Source organism: Thermobia domestica, chromosome 10 (assembly GCF_964235325.1).
Source record: "Thermobia domestica chromosome 10, izTheDome1.hap1.1, whole genome shotgun sequence".
Classification (NCBI taxonomy): Eukaryota; Metazoa; Arthropoda; class Insecta; order Zygentoma; family Lepismatidae; genus Thermobia; species Thermobia domestica.
The window spans coordinates 199186823-199210873 of NC_137463.1; the positions used below are offsets into that span (position 1 = coordinate 199186823).

At 35.0% G+C, this 24051-nt stretch overlaps 2 protein-coding genes across 2 annotated transcripts in view; one reads left to right on the plus strand and one right to left on the minus strand.

The window, feature by feature from the left end:
• Positions 1-9658, plus strand: part of LOC145662925 (uncharacterized) — a 61152-nt gene extending 51494 nt beyond the window's left edge. The window contains exon 3 of the mRNA XM_081728942.1: positions 9342-9658. Coding sequence (XP_081585068.1) covers positions 9342-9450 — 109 coding nt within the window. The 3' untranslated portion in view covers positions 9451-9658. The remainder of the gene's footprint in view (positions 1-9341) is intronic.
• A 4690-nt stretch (positions 9659-14348) lies between these two features.
• LOC145662150 (trypsin-1-like) overlaps positions 14349-24051 on the minus strand; it is a 35541-nt gene continuing 25838 nt past the window's right edge. Inside the window, exons 7-8 of the mRNA XM_081727486.1 lie at positions 22693-22862; positions 14349-14817 (exon numbers count right to left, since the gene is read on the minus strand). Of these exons, the coding sequence (XP_081583612.1) occupies positions 14590-14817; positions 22693-22862 (398 nt within the window). The 3' untranslated portion in view covers positions 14349-14589. The remainder of the gene's footprint in view (positions 14818-22692; positions 22863-24051) is intronic.

Below are 24051 nucleotides of genomic sequence, written 5' to 3' on the forward strand. Positions count from 1 at the left end.
TATTCCGTCAACTACTGTCTGTTCCAATGACAGGTTAAAGGAGCAGTAGAAAATTGTTTTTGGTATAACATGTTTGATATTGCAAGGATACGATGGCGAAAATTTATGATAAAAAAGTGTCCACGTTGGTACACATCGGTACTATACTTTCGGAAGCTTGAAATCTCCCTTGAAATCCCCCTGACTAATAGAAGAAATTCTGAGAATTCTGTAACTCTTCTAGAAATTCTGAAAATTCTGTGACTTTTCTAGAAATATCAAATTCCCTGACTCTTCCAGGATATCTCGCTCACCGCCACCATGTATTTCAAGTAATACAAATCTCCTCATAAGAAAGAGTAACCAAAAGCTTCCTGATGTTTTAAAATTTTTTTAACGCGATCCTTCTTTTTCTAATTTCATTTTTTCATCCTTCCTTACTTTTTCTTCATTTCTGGTCTCAAAGTGGGGTCCGGAACCCTCCTTGGCTACGTGCCTGTTGTATGGAATAACTGGGCACATTCCGTAATCGTGAGCAGTACTTGAGATTTAGGTAACGATAATCAACATAGCAGTTGTAATGACTGCATTTTCGCATTGTGTTGCTGTACTCAGATTTTTTTTTTACGAAGACCTGTGCGGAATGACAATTAACAACAGCAACAGAGACGACTCTTTAGGGAAGTAACAGTCGTAAACATTTTCATTTATAAATGCAATTCACGAGAAGATAATAGACGTTAATTGCACAAAGGTTTAATGGCATTTCATTTACAGTGGAAAACATTAATGGCTTCAAATTTTAATATGTTCAAACAAAACAAATCAACCACTATTTGTTCATTGTTATGTATTTTGTATATTTGAGATTGCGGTTTTCGTCGTGGTTAAAATTTTCTGCAAACACAAACTTATTTTTTCTGTTGTCTGTGTGTGAGTGTAATTCGTCTTTCTTTCTCTCCCTCGTTTTGCCAGCTAGAACCGCGACGAAACTCAATTAATCCATACATTGTTTCACAACCGGAGCTGGGAAGTGGGGAATAAGATTATAAGTACCGTAAAATAGAAACTATATAAATAAATATGAGGATTAATTATATGTGTACAACAAGGTAAAAAAAAAAAAAACTAGCCCTGCAAGTAAATGAAATCCTTCTTTGCAATGTATAACACGTATAATGATAATAATAAGCAGATTACAAACAAAATGACATTAATCATACAAATTATAAATTCATATGTTTGATTTATACGGCATTTCGTAAACTTAACTTTTTTGTATTAGGTAGCTGGCGGATCGATTGAAATGTATATAAAGTGCTCACTATAATCTTCGACCGGTCAAACCACGTTGAAGTTGTAGTATTCCTGGTGTCGAGTCCCAATCAGGTGCAGGGGTTTATAATAGGTTCCAAAAACCATGGTCCAAACTCGTTCACACTGATGCCTTTCGTAATCAATGCTCTGGATCCCTACCTGTGGTCACCTCAACTGACGTACAATTACTCAACACATACGAGCGTGTTTCAGTATTAGAATTGAACGAATCACATCCATGAAAGGCACTTCAACATGAAAATGTGTGTGTTCAACTGTCGAGTGAATACCTTGTCTTCAAATGCTCGACCCAAGCAAGGGGAGTTCGCTGGACGTAACGACACAAAGAACTTAGATCGGCACACCCAAGCTATGCTTACGGGTGGCCTATCGAGATGGACAAGCGTCCAAACGAACTAACGCACAACTAACTCTTTTGCTCCAATCAATTCTAGCATATAACAAAACGTGGGTGGAAGGAAAAGGTCCCGAAGAGTCCAAATCCAAGGGACAGTCACAAAATTTGTGTATACTACGTGGGTGGCCTCCATGTTTCTTGACCTAATAAGATCTTAGAATTGGAGCTAAACGCAACAACACATAGTCAAACATTTCCAACTTGTGAGAGAAGCAGTTCCTATATACGGGGTTCATTTAATAAGTTTGAAACAAGCACTGTTTTTTCTGTTTTAATTAAAAGTCATAAATGAACTCCGGAAGGCGGTGACATATTATTATCATTATCACTAATAATCATACTAATAATAATATACAAGGTCAGTGTGGCCCATGCCGTCAAATAAGTATGTCACTGCATTATGTATTCTTTTACAAATAAGAGCTGTTTTCAAGAGACTTTTTTGGACTTTTTATTAAACTTAATAAAACTACCTTTGGTTGTATACAAATCCACTTGGAGAACAGTTATGAAGATTTACGGCTATTTACAACGTTTCATACTGTCGATGTGCTTTCTAAATCTTCGAAATAGGTGACAGCATTATTTTCCAGTAATAATTGTAAACTTTCATAATTTTATTCTGTATATGACCACACAAATAGCATTTTAATTTCGATTCGTTTAATACCAACAATTAAACGGGTTGAATTTGTTAATGGTAGTTTCTTTCATTACCTTAAGACAGGGGTTACTTTGCACAAAATACGAAAAGAGTTTCGCAGTCCTCTATCGGTAAAACCATGAACTGTAAAGATGAAGTTTCAACTGCCACCGTAACGTAGAACATCTAACTGTATTTTTGCTATAATGTTGGGGGTTAGAATCAGTTATAATTACCGAAAGGGTTTGTTGTTGTAGATGTATGGAAAGCAATCACTATTAAGACTGCCAAAATTTAAAAGATGTCACCTACAAGAATTTCCGTCAAAGTCACTTTCGTAGAATACTACTGTGTATAATGGTACTTTGATGCAATAGTTTAAATTAAAATCATAAAAAAAGTAAAACTGGAAGAAGACGGTTTCAGCCTCTACTTGGGGTTACTTCGCAAGGACCAAAATGCCTCTTAGATAGGAAATTATTACTACTGGAACCTCCTGCATTCTAAATTTAGGTAAATTTCCAATTTAGGTAGGCCTAGATGCCGGAATAAATTTCTTGTTGGGAAATAAATTATAAACAGTGGCGGATCTAGAAAATAGTTTCAGAGAGGCTTCACTCACAAAGGCTTCGTTTGTTCTAGAAATAACTAGAGTTTTTGAAGAACTTGAAGCTTATACGCAGGAGAGACTCACATTACATTTTTTTAAAATAAAATCATGCTATTTGGATGGACTTTAGCCTGAAAGTTCCAACCCCGTAAATCTTCCACTAATTACGGTTGGGATCTGGGATGCTATTATTACGGAAATGGAAAAGACTTCATCGATTTTTTTTTTTTTTTTTATCATTTCGATGATGGACTCCAATTTTATTTTAGTGCATGAAAATGCAGTTAGTTTGGAAATACCAAGTTAAGAGAAATAAGTTATTATTGAACTAGTATCAGACTTGGAGAAGGACACCAGGAACTAAAAAACAATTATATAGCAAAAACATTTTTGTTTTCTGAAGAAATGTGGAAGCAAGTGTTTTCCCGCAAACGTCACTAAAATTATTATTTTATAGTCTAGAATATGGACAAGAGAAATGAAAATAACTGGTTCTGAAGGACAAGAGAAATGAAAATAACAAATGAGGCGTGTATAAAAACTACAGAGTTTAGCGCGCCATAGACGCACGCACTTGCATTACCAACATGTATGAAAGGTTTCTTTCATCATGCATCTTGAAAGAATTTTTTGCCCACACACGTACCAACGTGCTGTCCAACATACTGAAAGTAGTTGGAGAAATGTGGAGGACGAGGAAACGAGTGCTTTTTCTTTCTGCAACTGCACGACCTTGGCATGCGACGGAGGAGAAACTCACGTGATTTCTTCCGCTGTCGTGATTGGCGGACCTAAATATAAAACAGCCACCTTGCATGAACGAGCCCATACACGGTAAACATGCATGCAGAACGGCAAAAACATCAAACATGTTTTCAGAAGATTTTGAAAACTTTCAACATGAATGAACGAGGCCATACACGATCAACTTGCCTGTGGTTTTATCATTTTTCATACAAGTCGGGCTGTTTCTTCAGGCATGTGTTTACGTGTATGGGCCGCTTTTTAAACCAGAGGTATTCAGTCGGTTCACTTTTTTTGACAATTCGTCTCTCACGTATTGTTAAGTATTAAAACTCTCGAACAGGTGGTCCAATTGTTATTGACCACCGTAGTACAGCGATTATACTTGTCGTCGATCTTGATTTTCATCGATGGACCAGAAAATGTAAGTTGTATATTGCATGATTTTTTTACTCTCATGCATAATTATGGCAGGGCAGTACATGCTCTTTATATCCTCGTAACCGTAGGTTTTAATAAGCCTGGAACAATTAATCGTATGATTTGTTTCCAAGAAATCTATTTCTCATAAGTTATTCTTAATACTTGTTTACAAGCATGTAGCTTATGAGTCATAATCTACAACTGTAATTTGCCAAGACATTATGTCTCAATGTAACGATTATTATTCATCAATCTTTGGTAGTGTATTTTGAGTTCTTTGACACGCGAATGTCATGTTCTCACTGTGGATGTCTCATTTATTCATAGATAATTGTACTTATTTTATAATAGCCCTGTAAGGTGCTCATCCACATTGTACTACTAGTAGCCACTACAATAAATGAAATAGGTGAATTGCCGTGTAGTCATTGTGTTTAATCAAATATATATATTTTACCCCTGTAGCCCCGCATGAGATTAAGTTACAACTGTTAAAATCATGTTTATTGATAAGGTATTACCGAGGTAATAACAGGGTATATTTGGCTTCCCGCTTAATATCATTTAACCAGTAATAACGTCCAGTTTAGTGTTTCTTTATCCGTGATATGGCCCCCCGAAATGAATAAAGGAATAATGATTGTACTGCCTAGATATAATTCTGTATAATGCATGAACCTTGTTCCTGACTTTTTATGTGGTGTTTTGTTTGATCTTGTGGTTCAGTATCAGTGCTATTTGTTTATTTTGTCAGTTTAACTCTTTGATATGGCCACTAAACGATCTAATAGTAGGTCTACTAGTGCTACACATGTCTGTATGATACTCCCTTCAGTCTCCTTAGACGTATTGGACTGTATGGACTGTCCGAGAATGTTGACAGATTTTTGACAAATTTTGAGCGGTTTGCCGAGATCAACGCGTGGACTCCAGAGAGGATGAAAGCTATATTTCCCATTTGCCTAAACAAACCGCCTTTGTAATGGTTTAAGACGCTGGAAGAGTCTGTAGGTAACAAAGACTGGCGGGATTGAAAGCAGCTTTTGAGTAGCAGTTTGGGTCATGCCAAATTCCGTTAACAGCACCAAATGCCTACAGATCGCGTGTTTAGTCCCCGGGTGAACCACTAACACACTGTTTGTTTGAGAAGTTCTTCGCGGATAAGTATAATCCCAATGTTCTTTTTAAAGATTTCCTGGCAGATGCTGTAATTGCCATGCTCCCTTCATACATGAATCACTTCTTTCCAAAGACATTTACAAATGTAGAGGTTCTAATTAAAGAAGCGATCGCTAGGCAGAAAGCTGATCTCTTACTACATTCATTCCACCAGCTTGTTCAGCTTACTTCCGAAAACTATACGAAACATTAAAGCATTTACTTATGCGATCCGCTTGTTAAAAGTATCCGCAATTAAAGCAAATCTGCTGCAGTCAACGAAAACCAAATAAAATAAAATAAAATAAAAAAGATCATTAGGGTTCTGGGATGTCATTTAGCAATGAAAAAGTCTCCGGTTCAGGTTTTAAAATGGAAGTAGTAGCAGTGTCACTTCAGGAAGAAATGGAAAGATAAGAAAGATAAGTCTCCGCTGACCGAATTCTTATCATAACAATTGCCCACTATATTTTATTTTCTGTGAAGACAAAATTTACAGAAGATATAACCAGTTATCAGTCATGCATATTTCTTTATAGTCGCGACTCGAAAGATACCAGAAAGCAGAAAAACGTGACTGTACTACTCCTTGACTCTAGTAGTAATAATGTTTAAAAACTGACTTAAAGAGAACATTTTGTATAATCTGGGTGTGTACTTGATAATATAATGGTTAACTCATCGACCCAATAACACGCTGACTGGTATTCAAGTCTATTTATACCTGTACAATTTTCATTGTATATTGCTGAAATCGTTACTAGACCTGAACGCATCTGGTGTTTACACAATTTATCATGTATAAAAATTATCTGCTTTGTGTTTTTTACCTTAATCAGTACTCAGCAAATTGATACTCGTTGCTTTCTGGTTTGGTGTCCAACCACAAATTGTAATCAAATTAGTTGTTTTTTCTATGGAAATGACTGCTTTATAGAAACGTAAGAATTATATTGGAATAAAACTAGAAGAGCTTGGACCATTACCAATGAAAACATCAATTCCCACATCACGGATCTTTTCTCTCTGTATGTACAAAACGGAAGGTAAGAAGCGCTCTTAGTTAATAGCGGTAGATATTTATACTCCAATTGGGATTGAATCTGTAACAGTGCTAATGCTCTCAGACTTCTCAATCTACCTTAATTGTCGAGATTAATGTAAATAGCAAGCAATTAATTACTCTTATAATATTATTAAACCATTTACATCAACGCAACCACCTTCGTTTTTATGTATAAGGCCCTATTACAACTCCAACGAAATTTTGAACTTCAGCACTTCACCGAGAAGTATATCATGACGTTCGCACGTATTCAACCTCCAGATTCTTTGAGTCATATCAAATTTTTCGTTGACCTGTCTGTTCCTTATACCACCTCAACGTGTACAAAAATCTATGAAATAAATAAGGACATTTCATCGATATCCTTATCCCAAGATTGTGTTATTTCTTTCTATGTCGTCTATCATCCTGCTCTGCTCGATACACGTATAACTTCAAAATTGTTAAATAATTTGAAAATGTAATAGTAACGACGTATTTACAGACTATACTGTTACAGGTCCCATCATAATACAAGTACTAGAGAAATATTTCAAACATTGAATAGGAGCTGCATAAGAGTAATAAGTTAAATTCTGTATGTATTAAGAAACATCAGGCGGTTGAACCGTAACGGTGTAGTATGTATGATTTTCAGTATATTCTATCTTGCGGGTTCAGTATGGAAACCCAATTAATAATTTCGAAAATGGTATCTTCGAAAAACGAAATAATTTGCCATAAGCAGAAGGAACTTCCTACTTGTCATTCCCGTGATAAACATCACTGTCCGAAATGTGGAAAGCACTTCGCTATAGCCAGATATCTAAAATTGCACATGTTAATACATACTGGTGATAAACCTCACTTTTGTACGGAATGCGGTAAGCGATTCACTTTAGTCGGACATTTAAAAACGCATATGTTGACACACAGGTGAAAAACTTCATGTTTGTCAGCAGTGTAAAAAGAGATTCGGCCTAGTGGGAAATTTAAAAAGGCACGTGTTAAAACACACAGGTACTAAACCATACCTGTGTCCGGAATGTGGAAAGCGTTTCGGTGAAGCCGGAAATTTAAGAGACCACATGTTAACACATAATGGTGAAAAAAATTATATTTGTCAGGAGTGTGGAAAGAGATTCTCCCTATTTTGAAGTCTAAAAGTACACTTGTTAACACATACAGGAGATAAACCTCATCTTTGTCCAGAATGTGGAAAGCGATTCACTCTTGCAGCACACTTAAGAAGGCACATGTCAACACACACAGCTCATGAATCTCATACTTGTCAACATTGTGATATGCAATTTACTGGGAAATCAAGTTTAAGATCTCATATGAATTACCACATAGCTCGAAGAGTCCATACGTGTTTGGAATGTAAGAAGGCATTCCCTCAAGTTTGGAATTTATTAGTACACATGCTAACACATACAGGTGAAAAAGCTCACCTTTGTTCGGAATGTGGAAAGCGATTCACTTTTTACGGAAATTTTAAAAGCATATGCCGACACATACAGGTGATAAACCTCACCCTTCTACAGAATGCGGAAAATGATTCCCTAAAGCCAGACATTTTAACGCACATGTTAACACATACAGGTAAAAAAAACCTCATATTTAACAGCACTTTGGAAAGGAATTCGGCCTAGTTGGAAATTTAAAAAAACACATCTTAATACATCCAGCTGAGAAAGCTTCTAGCTGTGAACATTGTCGCATGAAATTTACTGCAAAATCATGTGTAAGATGTCACGTATTGACACACAGGTGAAATGTCTGATCCTTGTTTGAGTTCGTACAAAAAGGTTCACTCAAGTTCAGGATTCAAGAAAGCACGTTTTAGCACACAGGAGAACAACCTCACAGCTGTGAACATTGTGGTATGAAAGTTACTAGAAAACAAAGTTTAAGATCTCATATATATTGCCACGAAGCTAAAAGCCCTCATACCTGTTTAGAATGTAGAAAAGGGTTCACTACAGCTTGGTATTTAACAAAACACATTTTAACGAGAGGTAAAAAAAAAAACAGGCTATTTGTCCGAAGTGCGGAAAGCGGTTCAGTGAACTTGAAAGTATGAAGAAACATATTAACACATACGGGAGAGTAAACTCATAACTGTGTTCGCTGTGAAAAGAAATTCACACACAAATAAATTTAAGAAAGCACATTTTAACACACGTCAAATATTACAGAGTTGCGAAATGGGGAAAATTCTCATATTTTAGAAAATAACTAAAGGACATAACGCACAAATAGAAAACTGCACCTTTGTCCGCACTGGAATGGGTTAAGCGTACATTGGAAATCAAAGTAAGCTCAAATGTAGCATTTCTCCATAGCTATGACAAAGGTTGACGCAAGTTGAAAATTTAATACAGCGCATCTTAATAGTAACAGGGGAAAACATCACTTGCGTCGGCTTGGAGTTAAAATTGAAAATACATAGTAATGTGTACACTTGAAAATATTCAAATTTTTATTAATGTAAAAAATATCTTCAGAAAATATCACAATTGGAAACCACATTTTAGTGCATACAGGTAAAAAGCTTTTAAAATTCTAAACGTTGTAGATCAAGACTCAGTTTGATATCTTTCTAAGTAGTGAGTTCTCAGTATTAAGACATACGTTTGAGAAACCTCATAATTTTGGACATTGTAGCATGAGAATTATTGTAAAAACAAGTATAAAAAAAACACATGATAAGAAACAGAGTTTAATTACTTGATACTTGTCCGGAATGTAAAACGTATACAATAAGTTGTCAAATTCAGGTAACAATGTGTTGACACATTCGGAAAAAAAAAACCACGTAGCTGATCCGAATGTCCAGATCAGTTACTTAAACAACATCTTAATTGTATTTAAGTGCTGATTATCTTTGTCATTATTCGTAATTTTTCAAGTGTCTTCCACATTTACTCAAACATGCTTCATGCTCAGTCGTCTTTCAATTTCGTTAATCATGTAATCTCTAATGTTTTTCTTTTAATAGCTTTGCGCCGTCCTTGTTGGCAGATAAGAAGAAATGTAGTAAATACAGAATACGTTTGCCTCAGTTTCGGTTTTGGCATCTGGAAATTCGTTATTTATCACAATGGTGAATTTGTTTATGTTTTCACAGTTTAGACGTTTACCATGAACTATCTACAATGAATACAGATATTTTGAATTTACTTTAATTGATTTGTGAAGGGCGTTCGCATGTTTTCGTTCCTGAGACAGCAGCGACTAAAAATGTACTTAACGTTATTATGAACTGTTGATTTCAAAGGATGTATCCAAACCTTTTTCTAATTGCACAATATAGAATTTTACCTACAAAACATTTTTGTTTTCTGTGTATTTAAATAAATGAATTTATCAAAAATTATTCCTTTCTGAAAGCTTTTTTTTTACTCTAAAGTAAAGTAAGCAGAAAAAACTTCTCCATATATACCACTAGTTTGAAGTTATTGAACATTTTAAACAACAATTAGAGAAAAAGGACTAGAAAATTGTAACCTGTGGCAAGGCAGTAAATACATGGAGATATTCCATCGGATCAACTCCAAGAAATGCGGTCAAAGCAATAGGACGATAGTGGCTAGCCAAGTACTGGGATGATGGGTGTTTTTAGCATACTTAAAAAAGCAGCCAATTGCTCACTAACCATTCCTAAGTTGTCTCTCTTCATTCTTAATGTGTCACCATGCTAATTCCCAATATTTCTAAATTTGTGAACTGTATGTCCTCTGTAATTTTTGACTAGTTTTGTTATCCGGATAACTAGGATCATCTCGATTAAATACGATATTATGGGAAGTGTTTTTGAAGAAATTCCTTACCATTTGAGGAACTGGTGATTGTTGACTATACATGCCAATTGATACTACATTTCGAACTGCGGATGCCAAATAGGGATATGTAGATTTCAAAATTTGGTCGTTCTAATTTTTAACACTTATTGATGTGTTATGCTTGATACATATTTACGCAATTGAATGATAAATTTCTCATTGTTGTAGGAATGAGTGGAGGTATGCAACAGCGTGGGATAAAATGTTAAAATTCTTAGATGTGTTCTCTTTGATGATGTGCTGTAGTGTTCAATTTCTTTAAGATTCAGAGGCGGAAATGAAACTCTGCTGTATTCTTAGTAGGGAGCTTCTTTAATCCTGTTAGACAAACTTTGATTAGTAGATCAAGATCTTGCATGTTTTGATATATCAAAAATTTCGGATGCGTGTAAGCATTATGAAACATCTTCTCACCGTGTTACCGCCTTTTCTTCATTGTGGAGTGAGCACATGAGGCGATTAAGTCCATAGGAGATTCCGATACTTGTTCAGACATATACAGGGTCTGCCATCAGGAAAGCTGATAGTTGTCAAGGCACTATATGGTCACGTTCAGAACACGAAACACTGGGCACTCTTGGCTGGATCAGCCTGACGGTCTGTATTCGAGGTATAACGAGAAAATATCCAGGAGTGGAAGAAGGTAGATTTTGGAAAACGCGTAGCAAGTTCCCAATTACAGTCAATTTTGAAATTCCGGTCGGTCATGAGAGTATATTTGCTTCCTTTTTACAATAGTTTCTTCCGCAGCCGGGGCTAGAGGGGGCGTAGAAGACTCCCCTGGCCAGAATTATTTCCATGTTTATGGATATTTAGATTTGTAGAATGTTTGTACCCTGTATAAGACTACGAGGTTAAGTTGTAGAACGTATTAGGTAAGGGAGTGCTGAAATACAGTATGTTGATAATTTGTAGGAGCTGACTACGGTTGTAAGGTACTGCCTTAGTGCATGAAGTTTGTAGCAATGAACTGATGCGTGCAATATATGTGTGGATTGCGATGGAAGATTAGGCGGTGTGGATTATATCTGTCTGTGGCATCGGTGCGTTTGTCTATAGCTAGATATTGACCAAATGGTGAGTAGCTATAGCGTGAGGCTGGTATGGCTTATACCTGTAAGTTGCATCGGTACGTTTGTATATCGCTAAATAATAATCCAGTGGTGAGTAGCTACAGCATGATAAAACTGGGAAATAATCTAGGTGATTATGTACAATTGAATGTGCCAGATCGATACCTGTTTGGACACAGCGTTGGCGTAGAGGTGTGTTGGAAATAACGCATGACTATATATTTCAGCAGAAGTATCGAAAAAAGAGAGTAGCCAGAAGTAAATCACTTATTTCGAAAACAGCGCTCATAGAAAATTGGGACCGCTGATAACCAGATGGGATGACCGTGTGTGACTGCTCGGCAGTAAGCACTGGAAGCTTTGTTTTGCGACCCCACATGATGCATTTAAAATATGGCAATATATTCAAACGGCGGTGTATATTAGCTTCCAGTTGTGTGAGTTCAAACTTCTTCCAGTTAAGATGTTCCTTGAAAGTTATACCCAGGTATTTCAGACTGTTTCACAGTTCTTCTGAAGAGTAAACTGAGTTAAATATAAACGTTCTGGATTGTGACTTTTACAATATTTATGATATTTTGTTGCAAATATAGTCATTTGAGCCTTGCGTGAATTTAGTTTCAGATTCCATGTAATGAGTTTGTTCAAAGCAGATTGTAAGAACAGATGAATAAACAAAAGATGCCAATGCTAGGTAAGCAGTTTCAGGAGCAAATTATAATTCAGGCATGTACCCTACATAAAGAAGATAAAATACAGAGAACAGAAATGATATTTATGGCAAGTTGAAATGTGTGAGACTTAGTCATATTGATATATATGAAACCCTTGTACTGGTAGAGAGAATTGTAATTAATCATACATAGGAATGCAGAAGCTGGCGTTTTAGTTTATATATTCAGCCCTCATGCAAAACGGTATCAAATTCTGCTTCAATGTCAAAGGACATCAAAACAGAAAATGAGCGCTTATTAAAAAGGTTGAAAAGAAGGCTTGTTTGGTATACCGGATGCGTGTTTCGTGGACACTTACATCAATAAAATTCGAATTCTTTGAAACAAGAGTGCTTGTGAGGTGGAAAATAAGCTGTTGATTGAGTCAGTGGAGTTTATATGAAGACGTTTATTCCACAAGAGATGGAAGTAGTCAATCCTATGCTGAAAGGAGAACTAATTTCTTTAATGATCCAAGCTGTTCAAAAGAAGCAGTGTCATCAGCATATTGAGAAATGTGCACAATGGGAGGACGTGTCGGCATGAGCAGAAAGTGAAAAACTCGGATGAGATAAAGAACTATAGATAGCATTATAAGAGACGCAGTTGGAAACAAAACGAAAGTTGACGCGGAGATAAGAGAGAGGAAGCCAGAAGTGATAAAATCTAAACATGAAATTTTAGTCACACTTTATGCAAAGTTTCTTTGCATGTGAAAAAGAACGAGACAAGATGGACGTGAAGAGTGATAATGATTCCTCAGGAAATTTAAGAAGCTGAGCAGGTGGTCATTGATGCTACAATGAGGTCGAAAACCAATCTGATGCACAAGTAAATTTTGAAAATAATTTGTTAACAACAATGCGTTCAAGTGTTTTCTATATATGAAGGTTAGTTGGATGGGTCTATAAGATGCAATAGCATCTTGGTGTTTGATAAGGTTTAAAAACATTAGAGTGGAAGAAGTTTTCCAGTCTAGAGGATGTAGTCGGTGCAAAGAAAAAGGAGAAGGAGATGAATACAGAAAGGTGATATTTGATGTGGTGGTATGAAATTTGGTCAATAATTGGGGTTTGTTTCATTCCCAAGTAACGACAGATCAAATATTAGCGGTAGAGATAGGAGCTGTAAACGGATTACTGACAAGAAATTATCCGTTTAAGTTGGTTGTAGACGTGACGATGATAAGTTGGATGGCTTCGAGGAAAATCTGATGGAAAGAGGGTGAATGTAGTCTGTTGGGGGTTGATAAAAGCGTTGCCTTTCTCTTCATCAATATATAGGGGACATTTATTAACTAGCATATCTGTCCGAATAAGCTCGCCTGTCAGCATATGAAAGCGCCTCAAGTATTTACTTCGTTGGGAAGTTTGTGCTAAGTTGTTGCGTGTGACGCCCAGTTACGGAGCTCGTATGCTTGACGTAGTTACGGACTGTGTGAGATGATAGCGGTGAGCTTCTAAGTCCCCGGTGAATTGAAACTCACGCAAATAGTTTATAAGAGGTAAATAGCTCCATGGTGATTGTGCTTAATACCTGGACATTTCAGTGGTTGCTATTGAAGTTCAGAATCATGGGGGGATGGGGTGGGGTGTTGAAGAAGCGTTTGCAAAGATCTTTTCTAGTAGGTGGCTTCAGATCACCTAAATCAGTAGTGATTGTTGAGCAATAATCATTTCATTTTGCTTCACCAAGGCGTGGAATATTAGAGGTTCTGGTAATCAAAGGAGTATGGAACTGGTTAATCGATGTGAAGCTTGATGGGAAGATGATCGCTACCTGTAGAGTCATAGCACTTCATGAGCGCATCGTTGTGAGAGGTTGACAGAAGAAATCACTACTAGTTTCAATGATAGCAGTAGTAGGCTGGGGTACATGAACAATAAGACCTGAGTTATTAGTTGCAATATCCTCAATGGAACTTTGTTTCTGATTGTCCCGGTGGCTGTGAATATTGTTGTTGATCGTAATAATGTAATGCTTAAAGTTACTAGAGTTATACTCTATACGCTAGCACGTCACAAACACAAATGAATTAATCAGACAGATCTCACTGGTATCTGGAGAGCTTGGAGAGAAGAGAGGAATGGAATTTAATTTCCTTGCCCGTGTTTCACCAGTTTGCTTCAGTGGAAAATCCGACGTTGGGCAATAGTCAGTGCTGGTGATAGATTAGAATACCACCAACTAAACCAACTGCAGCGTGTTTGGCCCTCAAATATATTTCGGAAAAAAATCATAAAGACTAAGAGCTTCTATGAAGAAATTGCCTATACAGGAAAGTATGTTGTGATATAGTTAGTTTGTATTTAGGAACTTTAAACATGTAAGAATATTTTCCTTTGCATTATACATACTTCAATTCAACATACTGGATCATACTAAAACTTCATTGTGTCACACGGTAATTAATACAATTTATCACGATAGTTTGAATAGCATTTATTCGATGTCTAAGATTACATTGAATTGTTTTACCTCCAATAAAGATTAACAGCAATACTTACAATTTTTCATACTATAAATTAATTTGCATATATCTATAGATATATATTACTTTAAAGTATTATTCATGCTCAATTTTATGGTATCAGACAACTTATTAACAAATATTCTTATTAAAGATTATAGGAGTATGATTTACCTCTTTTATTCATGTTTTTATCAATTACGTTTTCAATTGTGTATTTAATCCAGTCTAAAAATGCTACTACTCTAGTATATCGATTTGAGCCTTTCATTAAATATTGAATAAAACTGCATTCTTCACGAACACCACTTGAGATTATTCCAGTTAGAAAATTCTTTCCATAAATGTTACAAGCAACAGGTCCACCTGTATCACCCTAGAAATTTAAAGGAAAAAAATGTAAAACATGTTACGTAGAAACTCTTATGTTGACCACTTAAGAATAAAGTTTCTGTTTCGTCATTGAAAATATAGTACGCAGACTGAGATAAATATAGGACCACTTGTTCGATCCCATTCCGCGTCAAATCGGTTTTGTGGTGGACAAACAGCCTGTGCGTGGGCTCTCTCGGGGACCTCCTATTTCCTCCCACTTTCTTCATTTCATCATTATAATCCATATCATCACCGTCTACTTTACCCTCGGAGCTAATAGTTGAACATTAAACTCAAAAAGCAGGAAGGTATGTGTCATGTAGAAAAAAGACAGAAAGAAGTTCAATTTCAAGAGAGGCCACAAACTTAAATACCAACCAAAGCTCTGTACCTAAAAATCTTACTACAACAAATCCTATTTTTAGTGGTCCCCCCATTGAGTTAAACGTCATTATAGAAATAATATCGTATTGAAACGACCGACACCATGTATAATAATGGTTTACCAGTTTATGATTTCCAAAATGTTTATATGAGACATTCCTGATAGTAAGGCTGAATTCAACATCAACATGTTGAATTAGTCCTTACTACACGGTGCGCCTCATACGTTCTGTTAGACTAATATTGGCAATTATAATGGCAATTATATTGTAGAGACGTAGGCTATAAAGGGTTCAAAGTAGCATTAAGGGAAATGTCTACATAGCATATTTCATCTCCCAATCAGCATTCTTTCTATTTATTACTTATTTAGTGATATATCTTTCTTTCTTTAAATCCTACCATAACTTATTCGTTATACTTATAAATATTAATCATGTTTGTAACTTCTGTATTGAACTGTCGGAGGTAAAACAAATAATTTTGCTTCCATATTATTGCAAGTAGAAATTAGTTCGGCGTGTTTATGATCAAAAATGCATTTATTTCAGAATAAAATGAATGAACAGTTTATCAAAGTACTGTCCATCGCTGGCTACAACTTTTTCCCACCTCTCAGACAATTTTCGAATTCCATCTCGAAAAAAGTCTCGTATTTTAAGTGATTAAAGTTAGGAGCCAATTTTCGATCCCTGCGAAAGAAGTGAACCGACCACCTGCCAAATATTGCTGCATCCGTCAGGACAGCCAGTAATCAGAAGGAGCGATGTTTGGCGAATAGGGCGGATGCGCTAAAGTATCCCACTTGAGCGTTTTCAAATATTTTTTATGACTTGCAACATGAGGCCGATAACTTTGTCATGTGTTTGCTCATATTCGGCTGTTTCTTTTCGTAACGCATGGCTCAAACGAATCAATTGTAGCTTTCACTAATCGCCGGTAGTGGAACTGCCAAGTCTCCATACTTTTCGTCTCACCTGATACATAGCATGACCTCCAAACCATGAACATCCGGCTTTGTTGTTCAGGTTGATGGCAATGATTGACCGGGCATAGCCTAGTATTTTTTCTTCTTAGGATTGTCATAGAATATTAATTTCTAATGCCAGTAACAATGCGACGTAAAACGCCCTTTTCTGTTGCCTTTGAATCAGCTATTCGCAACTGAAAAATTGCTTTTCAACGTCTCTCTGTTCCAGTTCATAAGGCACTTAATTATCTTGCTTATGAATCATTCTCATAGATTTCAATAGTACGGAAACTGCTTTTTGCGTAACCCCCAATGATTCTGCAAGCTCTTCTTGCGTTTGACACGGGTCTTCATCGAGTAATGCAACCAGTTCTTTGACTTCGATTTTTACGGCGGTCCAGGTCAAGGCTTCACTTCAAAGTTGAAATCATGAGGTCCACAGTTCAAATATGTCTAAAATCTAGTCTACTAATTTATCAAAATTCACTTAAATACACCATCTTGATATTACCTTTTATTATTATGCGTCATGAAGTAAGCATTTACCTTTTAAATAACATGCATGTAGGTTATACAAGAGGAATCCTTTGTTATATATTATATTTTTCGTTGCTATGACGACCAATAACATTTGGTCAGATTACTATATTAACAGAACATCAATCATAATATCAGAATAGAAAATTAATTCTATTTCTTTTTATATTTTCTTCTTCTTCTTTTAGCTAGCTTGTGCATATTTTAATAGCATATATTGGAAGTAAAAACAAGTAAAGATATTAAAAATGCAAGTAATGATATTAAAAATACACAATATCGTTATATAATCACCATTCTTGAAAAGCCGAATCCAATCCCTACATGCTTTATTAGTTGGAGCATTGTCACCATAAACTTCTACAAGCATTCGGTGCATTTCAGCTTCACTGTTCTTCCAATAAACTAGAAAACTAAAACCTCGCGCAAATGCTGCTTAATTGACAGAAAATTTCACGTATTCAACATAGTAAAAATGTTTTTTTTTTTTTGTTGTTGTTTTTTTTTTAATTAAACTCAAACCGATATAAACTGAATATTGTAGACAAATGTCTAACCTATCTGAAACCACCCAAGTCAGTTGTCACTATGAAACATTCATAACAGCCAGAGCCATCTTTTGAAAACGGACCGAACTAATTTTTACTTCCAATATCATATGTAAAAAAGAGTTGTTACCTTACATTGTAAGACCCTCACATAATTAATATTTCCATCTTAACTGGAACATCTATAGTTTGGCTTCCTGCTGCGTTGAATTGAACTTTCGAATTAATTAATATTTCCTGATTTTAATTCTAACTACTTCGAAAAGTTCAAAGAAATCGGACATGACCGTAGTCGTATTTTTTTTTCGAATATTAGACAAAACTTGATTTTATCTATATGGTTGGCTTAATCTACCTCCGCTAAATTTCACCTATTTAGATCACAATCAAGTATCTATTTAACCCCACATTCCAACATAAAATCCAAGTCCACCTACACATATCTCATGGCTTTCTCTAATATTTGATTTTTTTTATTTCTTCGTTTTAATTTTTCTTTCCATCCCTGTCTTATGAAGTGTTTTAACAAAAGCGCTTAGTACTTACATGCTGTACATGTTTAGTTCTGTTATTGTTTTCATTATTTTCTGAAGAGTAAATTTTCTTTTATATATATATATATATATATATATATATATATATATATATATATATATATAATTCAAGAAATAAGTAACTACTAACCCAGTCTCCATTCCTTATAGAAACTCATAGTTTGCCAATTATATACTCATCACCTCAATTAAAATGTATTCAGTTTGAAAATTTTATTTAAAAAGAATGGCCTCTTTAAACATTATGATCTTCGCTAATGACATCTTACAAGTATAGATATAGAATATGTCCTGTATTCGAATCCAATTTTACTTTACAATATCCAAACACATTTCACTCCGTTACTTGTAATTCTTCTAACTTTACATATGTCCTTACCATAAAAATATATACTTGCACCGACCACAAAAATAAATAAATCGTCCTCGTCCTCTAAGTTCTCGTGCAATCGAAACTAACAATTACCAGTATTAATGTAGCGCTCAAATGAACCTCTTTTACTCTAGTACACAAAACCCATTATAACAATAACTTCAATGATAACCTCCGTGTAATCTTCGGAAAATTCTTTTTTCCGAATTTTCCACGTCTCTCAGAAAGATATAAAAAATTACGATACTATACCATTCTCAATTTCCATGATGCTCTTAACGTACAGTATATAACACTCCACTTCAATCCATTTTGCGTACCTATTGTTATGTATGTGATTTGTGTACTATATTTTTACTTGCTTTTCACTCTGTATTATACTTTATTACTATCATTACTCTTTATTATTACTTTATAACTTATTTTTTATTGTACTTTCAACTATATTTTTATTTTGTTGATACATATGTTTTACTTATATCTTGTCCAGTTCTTGCTTTAATTCCTTTTCTAGTTTATAAATATAAGTTTATAAACCATTATTTATTATTCCCTATTCCTCCAATGCTCTTACAAGACACCGTGCCCGTAAGTTTTATCTAACTCTAATAAACTGTCTCTACATTCCAACGATGAATCTGCATTAAACTATGGCGCTAATTTTCACATTTTAAAAATGGTTATGTTCATAGTTTCATTTTATTCTTATAAATTATTATTTTTTTAAACTCTGCGTATACTCCTCCGCTACTTGATGAGATATTTAGTGAAAATCTTATAATAGTTCAAGGAGCTGAACTGACACATAATTATAACAATTAACTTTAAACTGAAGAATGTATTTAAGTACTTATTAATGCCGAAATTTTCAATAAGAGTCCCACTCTTGACCACAATAAGTGATTGAAACAGGAACACTAGTGCATTTAAAGCTTTATATTTGCTACAAATTATTAATGATGGTTTAATTTATGTATATAATGTTCCACGTGTTTCTATACCATCTGCTAGTTGTAAACACACTTCAGACGACAGCCACGAAGAAGACATCGTCCACCATCGCCAACGATCGGCAAGTGACGAAGATTCAAGCAGTCAACAACATTTCTGCATAAAAGGAGACACGATACCTGCGGGAGCAACCAATCTCCACCGGTTGATCAAACCACCAACTCTCTAAGACGCCTGGTTATTGACAGTTCCTTAATCCCCTTTCTAAGATGTCATTCAGAAATATTTATGCTATACTCTCTAAGACCTCTGATCATTTAGATGCTTCTATTCTAAAAATCTCTAAGATGCATGGTCATTGAGAGTTTTTGTACCTCTCTCTAACAAGATGCCTAATATTGAGAGGCAATTATTCAACACGCCCAAAGGCGCGTGGTCATTTGGCTCCTATAATTCTACAACAAATTACCAATTATTTAGAGGAACTTATACTTATTTGTAATATTTATTACTATTGAATACAAGAAGAAACTTTTAAAATAAAAGGTGATAGAAAAGTCCTGTCTCTCATGTACCTTCTTTTAGCTCTACCCTAAAATACACCCTATCTTTACAATATTGTTTCCATAAGGTTACATTTAAGATTAACCATAATTAGAATGTTTTTTTATTATTATTATATAATGGAAACCAGGAAATGTGATTATTACAAGTGTGTGTGTTTATGTAAACAAGCCGCTGAGGAAAGTGAGGATTTCCACTGAAACTTCCAGCATTAGTAAATATTTAGACTCTTCTAGATTTAAGTTAAATGTAGTTGATTTCATTTGTCTAATTAACATTTCCTATGTGTTGTGGTGGCGTGTTTTGCACCTCATCTCATCTCTCACCCCATTGTCATACAACTCGATACCATTTTGGTCTAGTGTTTAAATTATTTCCTTCTGCATCTGACTAATAACTCTAATTATCTCTTAGTCATCGCTTCTTGATTTATCATCCTTTTCTATGCGTTTTACATTTTTCTTCTCATACTATATACACTCATGTCCAAAATGATTGTCGCATATCTATAACTGTCTTCTTGTAAGAATATAATTTGATAATGATTTTGCAGGGTACTTTTTAAGACTGATACTATGTGTATAATCGGGAAATGTATTTTTGTGGTAAATTTCATAGGAAAAGAATTATAAATACGAAAATTATAATGAATAAAATAAAATGTTGCTAAATGGACAAGAGAGTTTTATTTTCGTTTCATTGTTCTTATTTACTGCACTTTTGACATGAAATTTGCTACATACATGTCTTTGCCGATTATACAGATACTAACATTATAAGAAATACCGGGCGAGTTCGTTATCAAATTATATTTCTAAAACAACATATTTATAGACATGCGACAATAATTTTGGACATGAGTGTACATTATATGTTATGTATATTATATGTTATCTTTGCATTATTTTGTATGGTCTACTAACCCAAATGTTAAGGCTGCAAAAGCCTTAAGTCCTTTGTTTATTTATAGATTACTAAATAAAGATAAAATTGATATCTACCTTCCCATAGACCATCCTTCATATATCCAGTACCCATTCTCCAAAAAATTCCCTTCCCTAAAAGACGACGTAACCCTCTAACAGGGTGCTAGCCTTTGGCTAGCATTAAAAAAAAAGTTAAATGTATTAGTTTATATTTTTTCTTATTTAGTATTACATCCTCGTTTTTTTTTTTAACTGTTTATTAGGATCAACAGTGGGATTTAGTACGTGCGTTTGTTAGTCCATTATCCACCACGATAACTTAGAACAGAATCAAATTTTTAAATTCTTACTTTCCAAAGATAGCTGGAACTATTATCTCGACTGAGTTTGTTAGTGAAGTCAAATCTTTAATATATCAACAAGTAACGGTGACTTGTGGTCATCTATTAGTCCACATGATAATTGTTGAACGAAAGCATTTTTCTATATTATGTCTGTTACAATGAATAGCTAGAGTTTGGTAGAATATTTTTTTAATGGTATACTTATTTTATTAGATATAGTAATGATACTTCTAGGATGTATTAGTGGTGTACCAAAGTTTATTTTAAAATAATTAGAGCTTGTCTGTTAACAGTGTTTCCAATCATAGAAAGTTTTAATTTCTGATTTTAGGTGAAAAATTCGGAAAATATCCTACTTTGCCCTCTATAGTTTCCCTTTTGATATCCACATTGGAACAAACGTAACAATATCTGAAAGCCTCCTGTTTGGCTAACACAACGCACCGTACAACTTTCAATAGGACAATTAGGGAAGCTACAGCACCTGAATAACTGTTGACTTTTGCTTCTGGGGCGGAAAAAGTGTAAACATTTCGTAAACTATTCATTGTAATTTTGGAAAGTTCAAGATTACTAATAAAACTCCAACTGACCAAAGCAGTCAGTTCTCGAACGGAAGAAGTGAAAAAGACATAAGATCCAAAATAGCGCAGGCTAAACAAGCACTCAATAGGAAAAGAGGACTGCTAGCAGCAAGAAATATGTCGTTGGACGTTCGAAAACGTTTTATTAAGACTCTGGTATGGAGCGTGGTGCTTTATGGATCAGAGACGTGGACATTCATAAAAGCTGAAATATCCAAGCTGGAAGCATTTGAAATGTAATGGCGTAGAATGCTGCGAATATCATGGAGTGATGACAGATCATAAAGATAATTGAAGAAAACAGAAACAACATGCTTGGCTACCTTATTCGGCATTCCAATTGCATCACCGTGCTGATAGAGGGAAAGGCAGAAGGAAAACCACAAAGAGGAAGACCAAGGATAGAATATCTAGATGCAGCTACGAAGAAGAGACTTTATCAAAATATAAAACAGCTCTTTCATGGGAGAGAAAATTTTAAAATTTTCATGTTGCCCACCAACCTATGGTTGAGGAAAGAAAGGAGGAGAATACCTATACTCAGGCCCGTATCCAGAGGGATCTAGGGAGGCCGGTTCCCGCTAAAATTTTCATGGTAGGCTTCCAAATGAACTACAATATGGTGATGAACAATGATATGGTTAGATTGGGCTCCCCCTAACTTCAGCCGGGCTTCCCTTACATTTTCGGGCTGGCTACTGACCTGCCTATACTCCCTGATGTGAAGTTTTGAATGGTTTAAAAGGCAGCTGCTTAAAATGCGGGATATATAATAAATATACGTCTCGTGATGCTCACTTCCTTGATACAGATCCGATGATAAGATTTTCATAAATATCTCGCAAAGTTTTGAGAACGCAGCATTTTCTGGTTGTCTCCAAAGGACACATCATGCTGTTGCTATTGAAGTATTTCCCTGGCAGTTCGTGAATTTATATGTTTTTACAGTTGTGAATGTGGTTTTAATGTTATTATGTAAACTATTTCTTTATTGTAAGTCAATGGAAGAAACGGTATCATTTTCTAGCTCAACAATTACACAAAGAAGCTGACATAAATTAGTATGCCTATTTTAATGTTTTCTGTTATATTTCACTCTAAAAAAGCACAAAAACAAAATTCAAAATTAAAACATACTTACAGAGCAAGGTAGTACACCTTCAAAAATGTTTGAACACAGGAGAATGTTAGAATATTTTGGTTCTTTTTCGAACATTATATTGCATTTGCCAATGGTCAAGTTGGCTGCCTTTAAGTGAGGAGAGAGACGATCTTTGATTGTTATTCCAAAGCCGCTAACGGTACATTTAGCTACAGAAAACACAAACAAATATATTATACATATGTACATATATATCACTCACTTTGACCTGAAATAAACGCTATTAAAATTTATATATCTATGTACGGTATACAGGTAGTATAGTGTATTCTATAGGCGCCGATTACGTGGGTGCCTCGGAGCTCACGGATTTGCTTGAGATTTTTCATAGTGTGCTCAACATCCATTAGATTCTAGCGTTGAAATTGATTTTGAGGTCACATGTTCAAACCCAGAAGAAAGAAGTCATCTAATGAGAGTAAACATTATACAAATATACTAATCAACGTGCAAAAATAGCGTAATATTTATAGAATTATTTTTTGGAAAGAACATGTAACTTAGTGCAGTTATTTAGTGTTTTCTTAATGTAAAACGCGTTTATATAAATTTCAAGACAGTTAATTTATTTTCAGTTTTTACTGAAATTATTGTTAAACGTTTTACGTGTATTTATTGTAATCATTATAAGATACTTTTCTCTCTCTTTCCTGGCAAATATTGATAAGCACATTTGAAATAAAACAATACAATCTCAGTGTATAGTGAATTTTACTCAATGAAAACAGGGGCGTCATTTAGGGGGCAGAGAGGGGCATTTGCCCCCCTGGGTTTGAGATTTATATAGAGTTTATCAATAGAATAATAGTAAGTCAGTGAAAAACGCGAAATTTTACTCATATCAAGGGGTCTTCCTCCCCCCAAGCCAAATCTGAAATGACGCTACTGAATGAAAACCTTACGTAATCGTGTTTTTAAAAATAAATATCATCATCATAGGTAGGCCTATTCTCCCATCATTGCCAGGTCATTTACACAACTGAGAAGATTCCATGCTTTACGGTCTTCTCCTAACCTCTTCTTCTTCACATATGATTTTTCTGGGCGTCTCCAAAAGCGCATAGTGCACATTTCGAGAATGCACACTCGAAGTCGCTAAAAAAGTATTCGTGGAATTTCGACTCTCTCATATATACTGTATATATATATATATATATATATATATATATATATATATATATATATATATATATATATATATATATATGTGTGTGTGTGTGTGTGTGTGTGTGTGTGTGTGTGTGTGTGTGTAAGATACGTGATCAATCAAGCAACAGTACTATCTACGCTACAAAATTGTATATGAAGCGTATATGTATATGAATTTACCGAGCGAAG